The 16375-nt window shown below is 35.2% G+C and overlaps 1 protein-coding gene across 3 annotated transcripts; it reads right to left on the bottom strand.

Moving 5' to 3' along the window:
- Positions 1-8185: 8185 nt before the first annotated feature.
- Positions 8186-15008, bottom strand: LOC145960294 (uncharacterized). 3 transcript variants are annotated; one of them, XM_083079652.1, is made up of 4 exons: positions 14848-15008; positions 11414-11590; positions 8534-8831; positions 8186-8439 (listed from the first exon to the last, which is right to left on the bottom strand). In XM_083079652.1, exons 1-4 carry the CDS (start codon positions 14866-14868, stop codon positions 8264-8266), a joined length of 672 nt encoding a protein of 223 aa, XP_082935778.1. In that variant the 5' UTR covers positions 14869-15008; the 3' UTR covers positions 8186-8263. The 3 variants fall into 3 exon arrangements, with proteins under 3 accessions (XP_082935778.1, XP_082935779.1, XP_082935780.1); XM_083079653.1 differs by having other exon boundaries at positions 8186-8436; XM_083079654.1 differs by lacking the exon at positions 14848-15008 and adding an exon at positions 14406-14811.
- Positions 15009-16375: the final 1367 nt, after the last annotated feature.

The raw sequence follows: 16375 nt of genomic DNA, 5'->3' as shown, positions 1-16375 counted from the left end.
ATCGCGACTTGAGTAATCATCGGTTGTCTCATAAAAATCGTATAAGTGCGCTGCAAATTGACTATATTGGGAATCAGACGCAATTTAGGATCGGACACTTCGTTTTGATCCTCGCTAAATTAGCCTATCGATATTTCATGCGCGCGGATAACGATATTCATCATTGAAATAACAATTGGCGATGTCACTCAATATGATATCATTTCGACATTAACGTCGCGTTGAGTAATCGAGACAAACCGAGGAAGCATTTCTCGACGAGGTGTATTGACTCAGCGCCAGCTCTTTTACGAGCCTGGTTCAGGGTCTACAATGACCTATCTCGTTCTCGGCGCTTCATTTGTCAGGCACGGTCGTCTCGTCGCCATCGCCGGCGTTGGATGTCGAATCGTGGTGCAACCCTACCGCATTTGTGAAATCAGCTGTGACGCGCAACAACCATCGTCGGTCCATCATGACCGCAGTGTAAAATTTGCCCGATACAGAAGGGACAAAGACCCACGCCGTATCCCATCCCGAGTTGCGTGTGTATCTACGGCGAATGCAGATAAATATTACGTATTGCAACGCAACGCAATTTTAGTTGCCGGCAAATAAATCGATGTATATCACGCGCGAAGCGTGCACGCTTGATTCTCTCTTTTTCGATGCCGGTTTCCTTATATGCGCCCGGTATGCGATTGGCCACGCTGTTACGAGAACTGCTCCGGGAGATACATCATAGCGCGAATCTACGATCACGAAACGGCTCCGCTCGTCGATCATACGCGCCGCACGCGGGATTATCAGGCGCGTGCCTCCCGCACGCGCGTGCGAATCAATAAACATTTGGATGTCTGTAATATAATAATGTATATATCGCTTTATTAAAATAACGTCGTCTTCACTGTATCCGATGCGTTATATATAGCTGTGATGTACATCTGTTGGAAAGGAATACGCTGGCTGCTACTCGATCTGCTTTCTCAATCATTGATTCTTTCATCGGGATGATTTCGATTTTTGTAATCGGTGAAAGCCACCGATAGCTGCATGAAAGTTTTTTTAAATTTTTTTATATTACACATATGAGTAGAGTTTGATTTCTCTTTCTCTTTCTTGTTGTTCATCCACTCTCTAGATTCTTGTACGCGTTGAAGATAAAATATCCTTGAAGATAACTGCGAATAATAATAGATCACTATTATTCACTCTCTAAGATTCAAAGTTTTCGCACAGATTGCATGTGCAATATGGTTTGCATAATATTTCGCGCGTAATGCCGATCAAGAGCGTTACGTCTGTGTATCTTCGCGATTAATTGCTCTCGATGTCTTTGCTCTGCTTTAATGTGAGACACACTCCTCTCGCCAGACAACATAACATCTTTGGCTAAACATAACATAACATCTTTGGCTAAACATCCGTTCATCGTGTGGCATCGTCAATTTTGTATAATGTCTTTAAATGCAACGATATATATTTACAAGTTACTGATGCATTCGGTTTCTAAGATTGTTCAAAAAATCGATGAGTAATAAAAAAAATATAGACTTTAAATCGAATATATTTATGTATTAAGATTTTACCTCAATTGGAGATTATTGTTCTTATCTTTCTGGCAAAAGCAAGTATATTTTTATTAATTTTTTCTTCTTTAAAACAACAATATTAATATTAAATAATCATTTTAATCGTTTAAACAATAATATTAATATTAACACTTGTGAAAATGGACGCCAACATCAGTTGAGATATTATTATGTCGTTTTTTTTCTAATGACACAGTGTTCGCTCGAAAACCACATGTATGTACATGAGGAAGACGATTTCAATGAGCACGCTATCCTACGCGGTATAGAACCTAATGGAAGATGATTAACGAATGTTATTACTATCATTAACAACGTACTTATAAAAATCTTGCGGTACGCACATTTTTTAAAGTGCATTCTTACTCCTTCGCATGCAATGCACGCGTTGCCTCAATTATTATATCTGTTATCGACATTACATATTAATGATAATCAAAATAATTTTGAGCATTCATTTTATTATTAAATTTTTAAAAATATATACATACATTTTTTATTAAATTTTTTTTATATAATTCTTTCTTTAATCTCCTTAAAAAAATCTTAAAAAGAGCTAATTAACTATTTGATGGAAAAATAATTTTTTCCTAACAACGAAAACAACACATTTTTAATCAATTTGTACTTCTATCATATATCAATTAACGAGATATTTCTCGACAGGAAAAATCTTAATATTTTTTAAAAGTCAATTCTTATCTTTCGTACTTGAGAAATGAGATATAATTTTCTTGAATAGTTAAATCAAATCGTTTTGATGTTAAATTAAACTATCTAAAAAACGGATATATAATTATAAAATACACATAAATACATAATTTATTAATTAGCGATATTATTTAATCTATATTATATATATATATATATATATATATTCTTTTTTTTTTATATGACATGTGCGTGTACATGATTGGCTAACCGTCAATTGTCTAATGCATACGCGAACTTCGAGCATCTTTTTCAATGTAATTGCAATAGATACCAGGTCGTTTCGCGGCCATATTACCATAAAACAAATATACATGCGGCAGTAATTTCATCGAAATTGCGAACCTCATTGGCGTGATAGGCCGAGTGTTTATCGAAAAGAGATATGCTGTTACCTTTTACCCCACATTTTAAGAATATTATTTCGCGCTTTTCCATGTTATGTAACATTTATTGTAAATAAAAAGAGAATCTCTTAATCGCATTTATAATTACGTTCTAATCTGAATTAATAATTTATATAATTAAGATAAATTTGCTGATTCGAAAATTGCTTGATTTTTTAAAAGCTTCTTTTTTAGAATTATATCAACGTCATAGAAATATATTTATAATACGAATATATCAAGACTTTATATTCTCTCTCACTTTCTTCTGATCTATATTTTTGTCGCAGGAGAAACTTGAAGGTTCCCTTTTTTCGAGAAAATTAATGCTAGAGATAAAGCTTGTGCTGAGATAAAATTTGGCACGCGCCAGGTAAAGTTAATTCCGACACATCGATCACCACATTAATCAGCTATTTCGCAAACACTGTCGGATTCTGGCATATGCGTGGGCCATCTTTCCATTCATCACGCTCATCTACCTCAGCCTACTTGTGCGCACTGCTTCGTTAACGACTTTACGCATACAAGCACACTTGAGTAGCAAGGAGTTTCTTTAATCTCGTCAAAATCTAAAACATCGTCCAACTAAGACGAGTTTTACGCAAACGTGATTTTCTCTACTAGCGGAATACATCGGAGAATTCTCTGTCGTAAATACGTATCAGAGGTGGTTCACTATGGAAAAGATATAGATTTGATCCCTTCGCGAATCGTAAAGAGTTAAATCCAATTTCACAATTCGATTTTTCGATAAACGGCGCGATCGAGGAGATGTTAATTAATCTCAGCATAATTGCCACTAATTATTACACTCGACGTCGAGCGCGGCATCGACAGATAGAATCGCGGTGTAAATAAGTGGCCGCGTAACTCGTGCGAGTGAAGGCTTGGATGCGCGGTTTGCTCTGTAATCGGGGATAAATGGCGTTACGCAATTTTCTATGCGATGCGGAAGGCTGCTCGTATGCTACACGTGCACCAGTAAATACATGTATATGTATGTATATATGTGTATGTGTGTGTCGACTATTCTTCTTGCCTCTTCAGCGCAAAATCCGATCTAGCCCCCGCTACATCATCTCTCGTAAAGAGAAGATTCTGTATGTAAAGTAAGTCAGGGATGAATCGGTATGTCTAGACACCTGATGTAAAAATGTTAGAGAGTTGTTTAATTGACTCGACGTCTACTTTTGGATCCACTGGGCTCACATTCGTTTCTAAAGATATGTTTACATAAGATATCCCAGATCTCTGATCGAAGGATTCTCACTGACAGATTCCGTGACGATCTCTTCTTATCGAGAGTTTCGAGGTTTCGAACGATTGATTCTTGAATAGTAATACATTGAAAATAAAGAATTCTTTTATGAATTGAATTTTAAAAACGTATAATCTTTTTCACTTCATTGAGATATTCTTTCAAGGAGCCTTAATGAATATATACAAGGTCTGAAATGATGCACTAAACTTTAGGAGCGTATTCTAGAGGTCAAAATAAGACGTTTTTTTCCTATGAACATGGATCCGCAAATGAACCCCCCTCCGAGCTAAAATTCGAAAATGTGTGAAATTGACCAAACACCCGCAACGCAAATTTATTTATCTTTCAAGAGAGGGTGATAGGTAACGTCAAAACCAATGTCAAATAATAAGGCAATCCATAATACAGCCAATTTTCAATTTTTTCCCCAAACTTTAGGGGCCTCTAGCTCGAAGGGGGGTTCATTTGCGGACCTATGTTTATAGGAAAAAAAAGTCTTATTTTGACCTCTAGAATACGCTCCTAAAGTTTAGTGCATCATTTCAGATACACCCTGTATATACAGGGTGTCGCAGACCACCCGTATCAGCCGAATATCTCAAAAATTGAGCGCGGCAGACAAAAATATTTCAGACAAAAGTTGTAAGGTTTCAAGTAACGCATTACATGGCGATATCAGTATGACCTTGAAGAGTGTTGTCAAGGTCACGTAAAGGTCACCTTGAATTCTGTAAATGGAAACCTCAATTTTTTATTGCATATTCTTGTAGCTTATCTCAAGAGCTTTGCAAAGCATTATAATAAAATATTTTTCTCTTAAGTACTTTTCGAGTTATGAGGCTTGAAATCAGTTCTTAATTTTACATAAACCATAAAATATCTAGCAAGATATTTATTTTTCGATTATCTTACCTTAATACTTTTATGTACAAAATAATGAGAGGAATCGATTGGTGTAAAGAAAACACATAGTTGTTTTTGAGAAAAAATATGTAATTTGCAATTAAGAAATACATATTTTTTCTCATAAACACAACTATGTGTTTTCTTTACACCAATCGATTCCTCTCATTATTTTGTACATAAAAGTATTAAGGTAAGATAATCGAAAAATGAATATTTTACTAGATATTTTATGGTTTATGTAAAATTAAGAAATGATTTCAAGCCTCATAACTCGAAAAGTACTTAAGAGAAAAATATTTTATTATAGTGCTTTGGAAATCTCTCGAGATAATCTACAAGAATATGCAATAAAAAATTGGGGTTTCCATTTACAGAATTCAAGGTGACCTTTACGTGACCTTGACAACACTCTTCAAGGTCATACTGATATCGCCATGTGATGCGTTACTTGAAACCTTACAACTTTTGTCTGAAATATTTTTGTCTGCCGCGCTCAGTTTTTGAGATATTCGGCTGATACGGGTGGTCTGCGACACCCTGTATATATATATATATTTATTTATTTATTTATGAACTGTTATTTTTGACAACTTCGAAGATTCGAAACATCGAAAGAATTCGAAATTTCGAAGTTAACTTGGAATCTTCGAATTTCAAAATTAACCTCGAATCTTCGAAGCTTCGAAAAATATAATCTTGCAAATTCATGTAAAAAATGTTGAAAATATTGTAAATGTATTAATTAATATATACATATTATACATAAAAATTATTTAAAAAATAAATTATTAAAAAATTATTAAAAATATTGAAAATCAAAATTTTTAGACATTTCAATTTAGCAACATAATTGAAACGTTTACAAATTTTGTCATATAATTTTATAAATGTCTATTTATCGCAGTAATATAACCGGCGAAGCTTCGAAACTTCGAAATTTCAATCTTCCAAGATTTTAATACCGAAGCTCCGAATCTTCGAACCTTCGAAGTAATTCAGCAGTCCTAATATATATTGTACAGATTTAACATATATATTAACATGTACGTTATATACAAACGAAACATATTTAAAGATTTTTTTAATGTATAATATTTTAAATACATATCAAATTTTATGAGAACGAGAGAGAAATAGATGTTACAAAATATTGCAAGATTTCATATTCTTTTCTTCGATCGTAGAAGAATTTAAAAAACGTTATGATGGATTACTTCCTTCGTTATATGCTCGACACTCTCGACACTCTTATGAGTCAATTAGAAGAGGAGGAATTTTTGCACAGAGAAATATATTATTGGAGCAATCGCGGGCATGAGATCAGAAATTCCTTAACGTTTCCTAATCGATTCGGAGATTCACAAGTCGCATAGGCGAAAATGCACTTTCTCTGATGAACACACGGTCGGAGCATCCCGGGCTTGTTTGTTTGCTAATAACTCGTAAGCTCTTCTGGCGAACTCCTTTCACGCGTGCACAATCGTCCCAAATATCAAACCTATTCGATTCGTATGTTCAACGTTTTTAAATGGTCCGGATCAGCGGCAAGGACACTCACGATCACCTTCACCTTTACTTCCGTTATGTCACTCTTTTGTCCGAATGGTATGGTTATGCTACATAATCTAATAAGTCTGTGCAACATTGACAAGCGGACAACCCACTTTGTAAAAAATGTTTCGAAAGATCTATAGTAGGCGATCGACTATCCAATTTGCCACATACTCCCATTTCCTTTCAAATACTTTATTAAAAATATAATAATATACAGATTTTTTATACATTTTAATTTTTATTATTTTATATATTTTAATTTTTATTAACGGAATATTCTATTGCCATTAGATGTTCTTTTAATAGCAAATTTTTTAGCAAATTTAGAGACATTTTTTTTTTAATCGAAAATATCGAGAGATCGATAATTTTCAAGTTATAAATGATCAAAAAAAAGGGTTTCTTAAACTTTATAAAATTAAAAGATTAACAAAACTACATTCTTTAGTCAATTTGAGATGGAATTTACTTTAAGAAAATTTAATTTGAGGCTTAATTGCAAACATATATGATGGAAAAATTGCAAATTAGTATAAAAATGAATCTTTCTTGATATTTTTGCTAAGAAAAAGTCGACTTTAGGTTGATCAGAGAATGTTATTAAAAGAACATCTTTTGAAAAGAACATTTTATTATATGTGTTTCTTAGCTCCTCAATAATCTTATTTTACAATTTTTTATTTTGAGAATTGTTTTATATATATAATATATTTGTTTGCAACATGAGATGTGAAGAAACTATCTAATGATAATTAATGTTATTGTGATACATATATGACTTCTAATTTTGCAAACTTATACTTCCACGATGTTATTAATGTCGCGCTATGGTGATATATTCGTATATCTCATGATGATGGCAATTGGATAGATATTTTTATACGTGCGATGACGTGTGCTCGCGATTTAATGAAATTTAGAGTGTGCAATTTAGTATGTTACACATTGGAGAAAGTTTATCTCTGCAGATATGAAGAGTACGTAAACTTCCTGATGACATAATGGAAAACAGCAGCATCGACTGACAGTATTTTTACAAGTAATCTAAGCGGTGAACTTGACATAATAAGAAAAAGAAAGCAAATTTGTCTTATTTTCGAAAATGATTATTCTTATTATACATTAGAAAGTGTATTACAAAAAAAAAATAATGGAAAAGTGGAATTTGATTAAGATAAATTTATTAAATAAATATTTTATCATTTTATATTTTTAGAAAATATCGTTAAAATTGACAAAAGTATACGAGTCTTTCACAAAATTTCTCGACACACAATCTACGCGAGAGAGAAAACTAAGATAAAACCTCGAGCATATGTTATTGTTCAAAAGAATCTTATCTCATTTCACTTATGCGAGAGAAAAATAAGACAAATATGCGAGTTTAATATCTATTCTCCGAGATTACCAACGACACACACGATAAATGCAGTGCACGAATTGCACGAGAATTGAATAATCAAAATGCTTCCTCATCAGCTGTATAATTATAATGGAAATGTAATGTATTATTAGTCAATGTTGCAATGTTGTTTCGATCACGTATGTATATCTGTCGCCATGATTTTTCATCGTAAACGGATAATTAACTTAAAACCGAAGATTAATATCAACGAAAGATATATTCGAGAAAGAAAAGAGAGAGAGAGAGAGAGAGAGAGAGAGAGAGAGAGAGAGAGAGAGAGAGCAATTGAATACGAAAATGCAGTTTGCTCTCTTTCTCTTGTTAAACTTAATACATTAATTATTTAAAGGTCTAATAAATCGTATACACAGTAAAGGAATTTTTAAGAAAAAGTGTCTTTATTTAAAAAAAAGATTACACTCTCAAACGAAATCGGTAATCCTACGATAATATTGTCTTATATATTCTAGTGAAAAGCAGGACCGTATGTGGGTGATGGTATTCCCGAGTAAGTATTCCTCGCACCGAAATTGTTAGAATAGCTGTCTATAGAGTTGGAGCCGACTTGATAGTTGTAGTTGTTGGCGCTGTTTGCGTACTGTCCACCGCTTGATTGATAATTGTAACCGCCCTGGCTACCTGCTGGCAAAAAACGTCGAAATAAAGGGGATTCAAAGTCGAATAAAAATTACGTATCAGATATCTTCAAAAAAAAAAGAAAGATCCTACGCGCTACCTTCGGTAAATCCGCCTCCACCGCCGCCGATCTGATTCCCCTGGTAACCGAAACCCTGACCGGCGTTATACCCCTGTGTGTTGTATTGATCCGGATAGGTCGCAGTACCCTCGTACCTCACGTCCGCGTGGAAACCGGTCCTCCAATCGGCAGTGTAGGTGACGATTTGAGTCCTACCATCTGGTAACTGCACTCTGTACTCGCCGCGCACGGTCTCGCCGTCGCTCGTCTCGCGTCTGCCAAAGTCGTTTCCGGTAGCGTCGTCCTTCACGGAATAGCCGAATTCGTAGCTCTTGGGCTGAGGCAAATGGGCAGAGATCAGAATGTGAGTCTCCTTTTCCTCTCTCTCGCTTGGGGAGACGATGAGAAGCGGGAGAGGTCGAGGAGAGAGTGGAAAAAAAGTGTATATGGAACATTCCCACCTTGATAAAAGCGAGATAAACGTGAAAAGGTAACGAATGAACGTATTAATAATGCGACGCAACCTCTCGTCAGGCGAGACGGTTCTCTTTCCTTTGCCCCGGTAAAGTGGAGCGAATGATGCTTGAGAAGAGGGGCCGCGATTTAATCTGGCTCACGACGCACACCATCATCGCCGCCCTACCATCACCTTCGCGGCAACTCGCTCGCTCGCTCGCTCGCTTGTTGGCCGACGGGCAGATTCGCGAGTGCGCATCTCGCCGAGTGCTCAGATTCCCCGGAACGATTAGCTAACCAGCAATAACGATTTACCATGAATTATGCCCGTGGTCGCGGTTCACCCTATTAATATTGTTACGTCATCTCCCCGTGTGGCACGTTTGCGCCACGCTTCTTCTCGCTCCGTATGCCGGATTCGAATTTGTAGTACCGTCTCTCCGAACCTCGTTCGAGACATTCCCTATGCGTCGCGTCGGATCCCCCTCGAAGTTCACGTAATCGCGCGCGCGTCCAAACAATGCTCAGGTATAGGTTAGGTACTAATCGAGAGCGGAGAACATATCCTTTGATCGTGGATTTTTAACCGAGTTGATTGGATTTGTGCAAGGCGTCTCTTGCGCAAAAGCGACGCTCTTTGCTCTTGTACGGAGAGATTATAGGGATTCTTTTTTTGTCTAGGTATGGATATGTGAATCGTGAGGAGAAATCAATTTACGGAGTTAATTATTCCGCGAAATGTATTTCGCCGCCTTTATCTCCGCGACGCGTACTTTTTTTCAAATGTAATTCATTAGTTTTCGTTGTAATAGTTAAGTTACTTTAATAAATAGATAAACGGTACTTTGACGTTTTACATATGTCGAAGTATTTCAACATAAGCGAGTTCTTAATTACACGCAAGCGCTATATAATCGTTATATTAATCTTTAATTATCGATTGATCTAATTTATACTTGTTTTTCACATCGAAAGGTTCCCTTCCGGTGATGAAACCGGTAAAGATAAATATCAGAGGTATGAGAGGTGATGCAGCCTTGATGTCAATAACAGCTCGAAGTAAGGGGTAGCGTTGATTTCTTACGTTGATATTAGTTGTATAGATCGTAATTATTAAAGATTACAAGATATGAGAAAAACATCGAGGCACACGGTGTATACAAAATGCAAAATATCTCAAGATACATTATCATTATCGACTTGTAAAAAAAATCTAACTTCATAAGATCACTCGACAAGTAGAGTTCAAGCTCGGGTTTGCATTCTACTTTAAGTAAAGTTTTACGTAATGAGGTCAGACAGTTTTTTATCCGAAAAGTTCAATGTTACTTTTAAGACACAATCGAATCTAGATCCGAGGTCTTCAACTTTGACCTCGGGAGTGCCTGGCGTTTTCGTAAGAGACGTCAAAATGATCAGCGATATCGTATGTACGTATATTAGGAGCGGGAATCTAGATTTAGAAAGCAACATTGAATTATACTCGAACAAAAGAGCTGTCTGTCTTTTTCCGATGACGTAATGTACTTTTTCAGGTTAATGCCTCGCATCGGGTGACACCCGATTGACCACGTCGCCAATTGGCCAATTCAAAATAGGACTCTATGATTGGTCAATCGTTGCTGGTTACCCTAGGTACAGGTCGATATAATTGGCTGCGGTCAATCGCAACGTGGTCAAACGAGGCACTCCCCCTCGCATCGCGCAATCGTCAAAATCATCGACAGCGGAATATCACGCGAGTCATCTTAAATTTCACGAAATTGAGAACTTGAAAGTCTTATCCGATCGTATTTTCTAACAACGAGAGATTTTCTAGCAAGAATATACAAGTTCCCTCCGATGTTCCCTCGCGATGATCGATATTAATAAACTTTGCATCATTTTACGAACAATTTATCAATGGAAAAACGCACCCCGTTTAATTACGCAACAAGCATCTGGCTTAATTATCGATCGTGCAATTTGAGGCCTGATTGCGCAAAACACGCCTGCACCAGCTATTGAAGTGTTTGGCAATCGTCGAACGAAGATCGAACATGGTAAACCGAGATTCAATCTCACGTTATATCGGATTATACGGCAAGAATTTTTAATCGGATATGCGCAATACTTTGTACCTGTGAAAATTACTATCTTGACATTTTATTGATACATCGGCATTATCGGTGTCACATACGAAAGGACTGAGATTGAAGAAATGATTTTGACAGAATCGCGATTCGAACGATTAGACAAATAATTTACATCATCAAGTAATAAGATTGTAAATGAACGTATAGCACTAATGATCAGTAAGAAAAGATCCATTCTTATGTCAAAGAAGGTCCGAGTAAGTGGAAGACTGCAAAATATAATGAAGTTAAAGCAAAGAATTACTATGAATGGGGTACATTGTCTTCTCAATCATGCGTGCGACTACGTTGAAGGCTGCTTAGAGTCTCAGATATATATTACAAATACCTCATTATCTGCGTAATCTTGATTATCATGTCCATCATAATGGCCCCCGAATCCGTTCCCACCACCTTGTGCACCATGATGACTTCCACCTGCGTAATTTCCGGGAACGCCATACTGATTGCTGAGGGGTGGCTCGCAATGCACGATGCTGATGCTCGCCATCAGGGCGAGCAGTACCTTTTCAAATATATTTTTATTAGATTAATAAATAACTTTAATATACATCTAAAAGTTTATTAAAAATATTTAACGTATTATAATGAAAAACAAATATTTATAATAATTCTGTCTTTAAAAAATGAATATTCTTAGATTAATAAATAATTAATAAATTAATTATTAAGTAATAAATTAATAAGTAATTAATCTTATCTTTAAATTAATAAATAATTAATCTTATAATAAGAAAAACTAGACATTTATTGATTTTACGTTTTCTTTACGTTTTGGTACGAATATAGTCGAAAAGTTGCTACTGATCCGCGGTTAATAAGATTTCAAAAATTTCTCAGTGACTTGGGAAATATCTTTTCAAGATTAGCTAACATAAGTGTGACAATTGAGACTAAGATTGAGAATAAGAAGTGTGAGAACAAAAAAAAAACAATTTATCAAACAAGTACATGCTACGTATAACTATAACGTTATTCGTTAAATATGTAGCGAAGTAATAAACGAGCTCGCGCGAGGCAGAAAGCGAGCAATTAAAAATGCGCAGTCGGCGGACGGGTAATTAAAACGGGACCCTAAAAAATTTCCGATGACTTTCCGTGGGATGCTTTTCATGCGTCAGATGAGAACGTCAGATGATCAGCTACGCGCGCATTGCGTAGGCGGGAAATTAGAGTCACGCGCTTCTATCTTTTCTTCCCTCGCCATTTCTACGCTGTATCGTGAGAAGGTGCACGATATTACATCACCGGCACTTTAAAAACTGACGCAAGACTAAACATAACTGTAAAAGAATCAGCGAACTCTTAGGCGCATAATCCCAAGTGACTTTTCTTCGGGAAAACGCAAATGATTTTTTTTCAGATAATTAAGCAGCTACATTAACGTGCTAATGACTAGAAATGAGTGAGGATAAACTCTCGTGTGGACGTGAATCGGTTATGCAAAACTACGACATTCATTTGAGCCGATATTTATGAAAGAGATGTTATATTTCTTATTATTATTATATTTATTATTATTGTTTTATTATTATATTGCATTACTTGTCTTGTAATTATTGCTATTAAATCAAGCAAAGTACTTGCATCAAAAGTATTAATCGTTGTATATAAAATTTTATATGTTAAATATACATTTAAATTTTGATTATATATACATTAGATGATTTTATATATATGTATATATATTATATTTAATAGTATATTATAATAAATATATAATTATAATATATATAAATTAGTATATATTAATATATATATTATATATATATATATATATATATAAATTAATATATATTAATATATAAATTATCTATTGTATATAATCAAAATTTAAATGTATGTTTAACGTGTAACATTTTGTATAAAACGATTAATATTTGGTACAATATTAATCGTTTAATATTAATATATTTGTATAATATTAATATGTATATTATATATATATATATATATATATATATATATATATATATGTATACACATTAATATTATTAAAAAGTTAATATAAAATATATATGATATCTATATTTACAAAATTTGTGAGCAAAAGACAGACTCAATAAATCTTTAGAGTATATATAATTATTATACAAATCATTATTTTGTGCAAGAAAATGCTATATTAGTGAAAACAATCTGAACTAACGACAAGTTCTTCCGTACCATTTAATTAATCACATTTCTCTACTTTAATGAATATAGAAACGTAATGATTATATGCATTAGCATAATGATGATGTATCTCAATGCGTATCTTGTACGAATATGTAGATTCAATTACGGTCTTGGTAATGACAATGTTAGTAAGTATGTTAACATTTGTTAGTAAGAGATATTGCATGTTAAAGATGTAATCTACATAATCTTTCTCTTCTGTATTATTATCACTTTTTTTCGTATTAACAGTCCGGTTTAGATTATTGTTCTAGTGTTTAAACTTGCAACTAGACTAAAAAGCTTTTGACTCTTCCTTTCTCTGCTATAATAATTTCTTTCTAAATAATTTAACATGTGCCATTCATTGCAATGAACATACATGTTTAACATGTAAAATTTTATATACAACAGTAATCCAAATTTTCTTATTTTTAATATAATTACGGAATAAAAAAAAGATATATATATATATATATATAATAAAAATATACATAATAAATTAAGAATTGTAAATTGCAATGGATATTTTTACTTTTTTCGAATTTTATCTTACTTTAATCGTATAAAAGACAGCCCAATATTTTGTAAATTAATAAAATATAAATATTTAATATTTGTAAATAAATAAAATATTAATATTAAATGGATATATATTCTATATTTAAAAAAATATTATTTTAATTTTTTCCAGCACAAGGATTAAAAGCGATATCAATATTAATCTTCTTCAAAGGAAAAGAGAGAATTGAATTGAATAGAATGATATGGAATGTGCACACGTAACATTGAATGCAAACACTAAACTTATTATATATCTCCGGAAATAAATGTACATCTGAAATCTGAATTCATATAATTAGTTAATACATATTAGTCGATATATATTTTTCACATTACATTCCCGCATTAATAAACTTTAAAAAAAAGTCTAGATCTTATTTCATAAATCTAGAAAACTTGCAATACTAGATCAAGAATGTGAAAGATATGTATGTTAGTATTCTACGTTAAATAACGGCTAAATAAATAAAATAAGAAATACGTCAAAATACAAAATGAAAAATATTTCGGGCATCTGTATTGCTACAGATCTACAGTTTGTATCTTGGTCCACATTCTAGCAAAATTCTCATGCACAAGTGAGATAATAAAACATTTACCTTGTCCCAGTTTTCTCACGGTACATATTGTGTTCCCCATCTCTCCCGGTTTCAGATTAAGATCTTAAAATTTTGATCCGTCACTAATAAATATGTTAGTTGTTGAGTTAGAAATTTGTCACTTGAATACATGTTGTTGTTATGTGCTAGAGTTACAGGTTTTACGAAACGAAAATTCCGATACAGATATCCGGCGTCAATTCGATTAACAGCTTAAGCGTGTTTCCAATATCAGAAGCTCATAGTGGGCCGTTTGATTAGACACATTTATGATTCGCCCTGGAAGCACACCCGCGATTTTACCGGCGGCCGAAAGAGAAAAAAAGGGAGAGGGGGGAAAAAAGGTACAACCGATAAATACTTGTAACAGCCGATGGGTCTATCGTAAAAAAAACACGTATCCGACACTGTCGTTCGCTACCCTCGTCACACGATGCATTACCTGTCGCACTATCAAATCCATATCTCGGGGAACAGTGATCGCGGGGGTGGGTGAAGGCGGCGGTGGTGCGAGACGACGCGTCGGACAGGTACCGTGCAGATAGAGAGTAGAGAGGAAGAAGAGCACCAAAGACTGAATGCTGAAATGTGGTGACGTTTCGGTGGGCATATCGGTGCTTATATATAGAGAGAGTTCTGTCTCTCCTTCTTGCTCTCCGTTTCCACGCCGCCGGAGAGGATCCGTTTCCTGTCGCCGCCGCCACCACCTCCATCGTCGTCGTCGTCGTCGTCACCATCGGGGGAACGTGCCGAGGGATTCGCTCGAGCGGCGTAGGTAGTATAAGAGACGGCGGCCGTGTGTACTCCAGTTCACATAGGGAAGCCGCGCGTGTGGAAAGCCCCCGCGGCTTCATTTCCCATTGTTCTCAGGCGGCGTGCGCTATTTCGGGGAGAACGCCGAACCACGAGAAGAGGCGAGCGAGGACGAGACGCGTTCGAGGATAGACGAGACGGAGCGGAGTCGAGACAAGCGAGCCGCGGAGAAAGCTGATTACTTCATCGCGTGGGACAGCCCGCGGCGCGCCGCTGCTCGCCTTCTTCGCGAGCGAGCGAACTAATTAGGCAATTGAGACTTAATTAAGCCGCAGGACAGGGGACGCGATCGACGGTCCACGTGAACGGGACGAATGATCCTCCCGCGCTCGCTTCCTTAGTTATCGAAAGAGGACCGCGATGGGAAAAGAGTAGTTAGCACTGATCAGATAAAGCAGTGCACTAATTATCATTAAAATGTTTCTGCGAATATTTTTAGAAAATTAAATATTAAATAGAAACAAAGAATCGCGGAAAAAATTCTAATTAAATAATATGTAATATAAATATAAATTATATATAAGTAATTAAATAACAATTAAATATTAATTACACAGGTCTACAAGGTTTTGTTGTTGGGCAGCTGGGGGTCATTTCCAAAGTAATTTTCTGCGTAGAATCCGAATCCGAGGTCAGAATTGGCCCATCACGTCAGGATTTTGAGATATTTGAGGTTATATACTCGAAAAATGGCTTTTTGGGCTACTTTTGAGGTTATGTACAGGACGCACAAAATTTTTTAGCTCTTTTCTTCTAATTGCATCATTTAGTACTACTCTTTCCCTTCAAAATGAGCTGTCGAATGGTCATCTACGATTTTTCCTTGCAAAGTTACGGCCATTTTAAGATGACATGATGAATTCCAAACCCTGCGCCGTTACAGCCCAACAACCTCATGAGCATTCACATTAAACCTGTAAACTTTGAACTATAAACCCAAAAACCTGGACTGAAAACTGTATATATGGGTTTTTGGGGTCGCTGATTACGAATCTGATCTCAGATCGACCCCAAACCTATTATATAACTAAATCCACAACTATAGTTGCAAGGAAAAATCGTAGATGACCATTCGACAGCTCATTTTGAAGGGAAAGAGTAGTACTAAATGATGCAATTAGAAGAAAAGAGCTAAAAAATTTTGTGCGTCCTGTACA

This window comes from Camponotus vicinus, unplaced genomic scaffold (genome assembly GCF_025532165.1).
Source record: "Camponotus vicinus isolate PSW18456_S1 unplaced genomic scaffold, iyCamVici1.0 SCAF_10, whole genome shotgun sequence".
In the NCBI taxonomy this organism is placed as follows: domain Eukaryota; kingdom Metazoa; phylum Arthropoda; class Insecta; order Hymenoptera; family Formicidae; genus Camponotus; species Camponotus vicinus.
The sequence above is the reverse complement of the archived record's forward strand: the minus strand, read 5'-3'. Positions and strand labels throughout refer to the sequence as shown.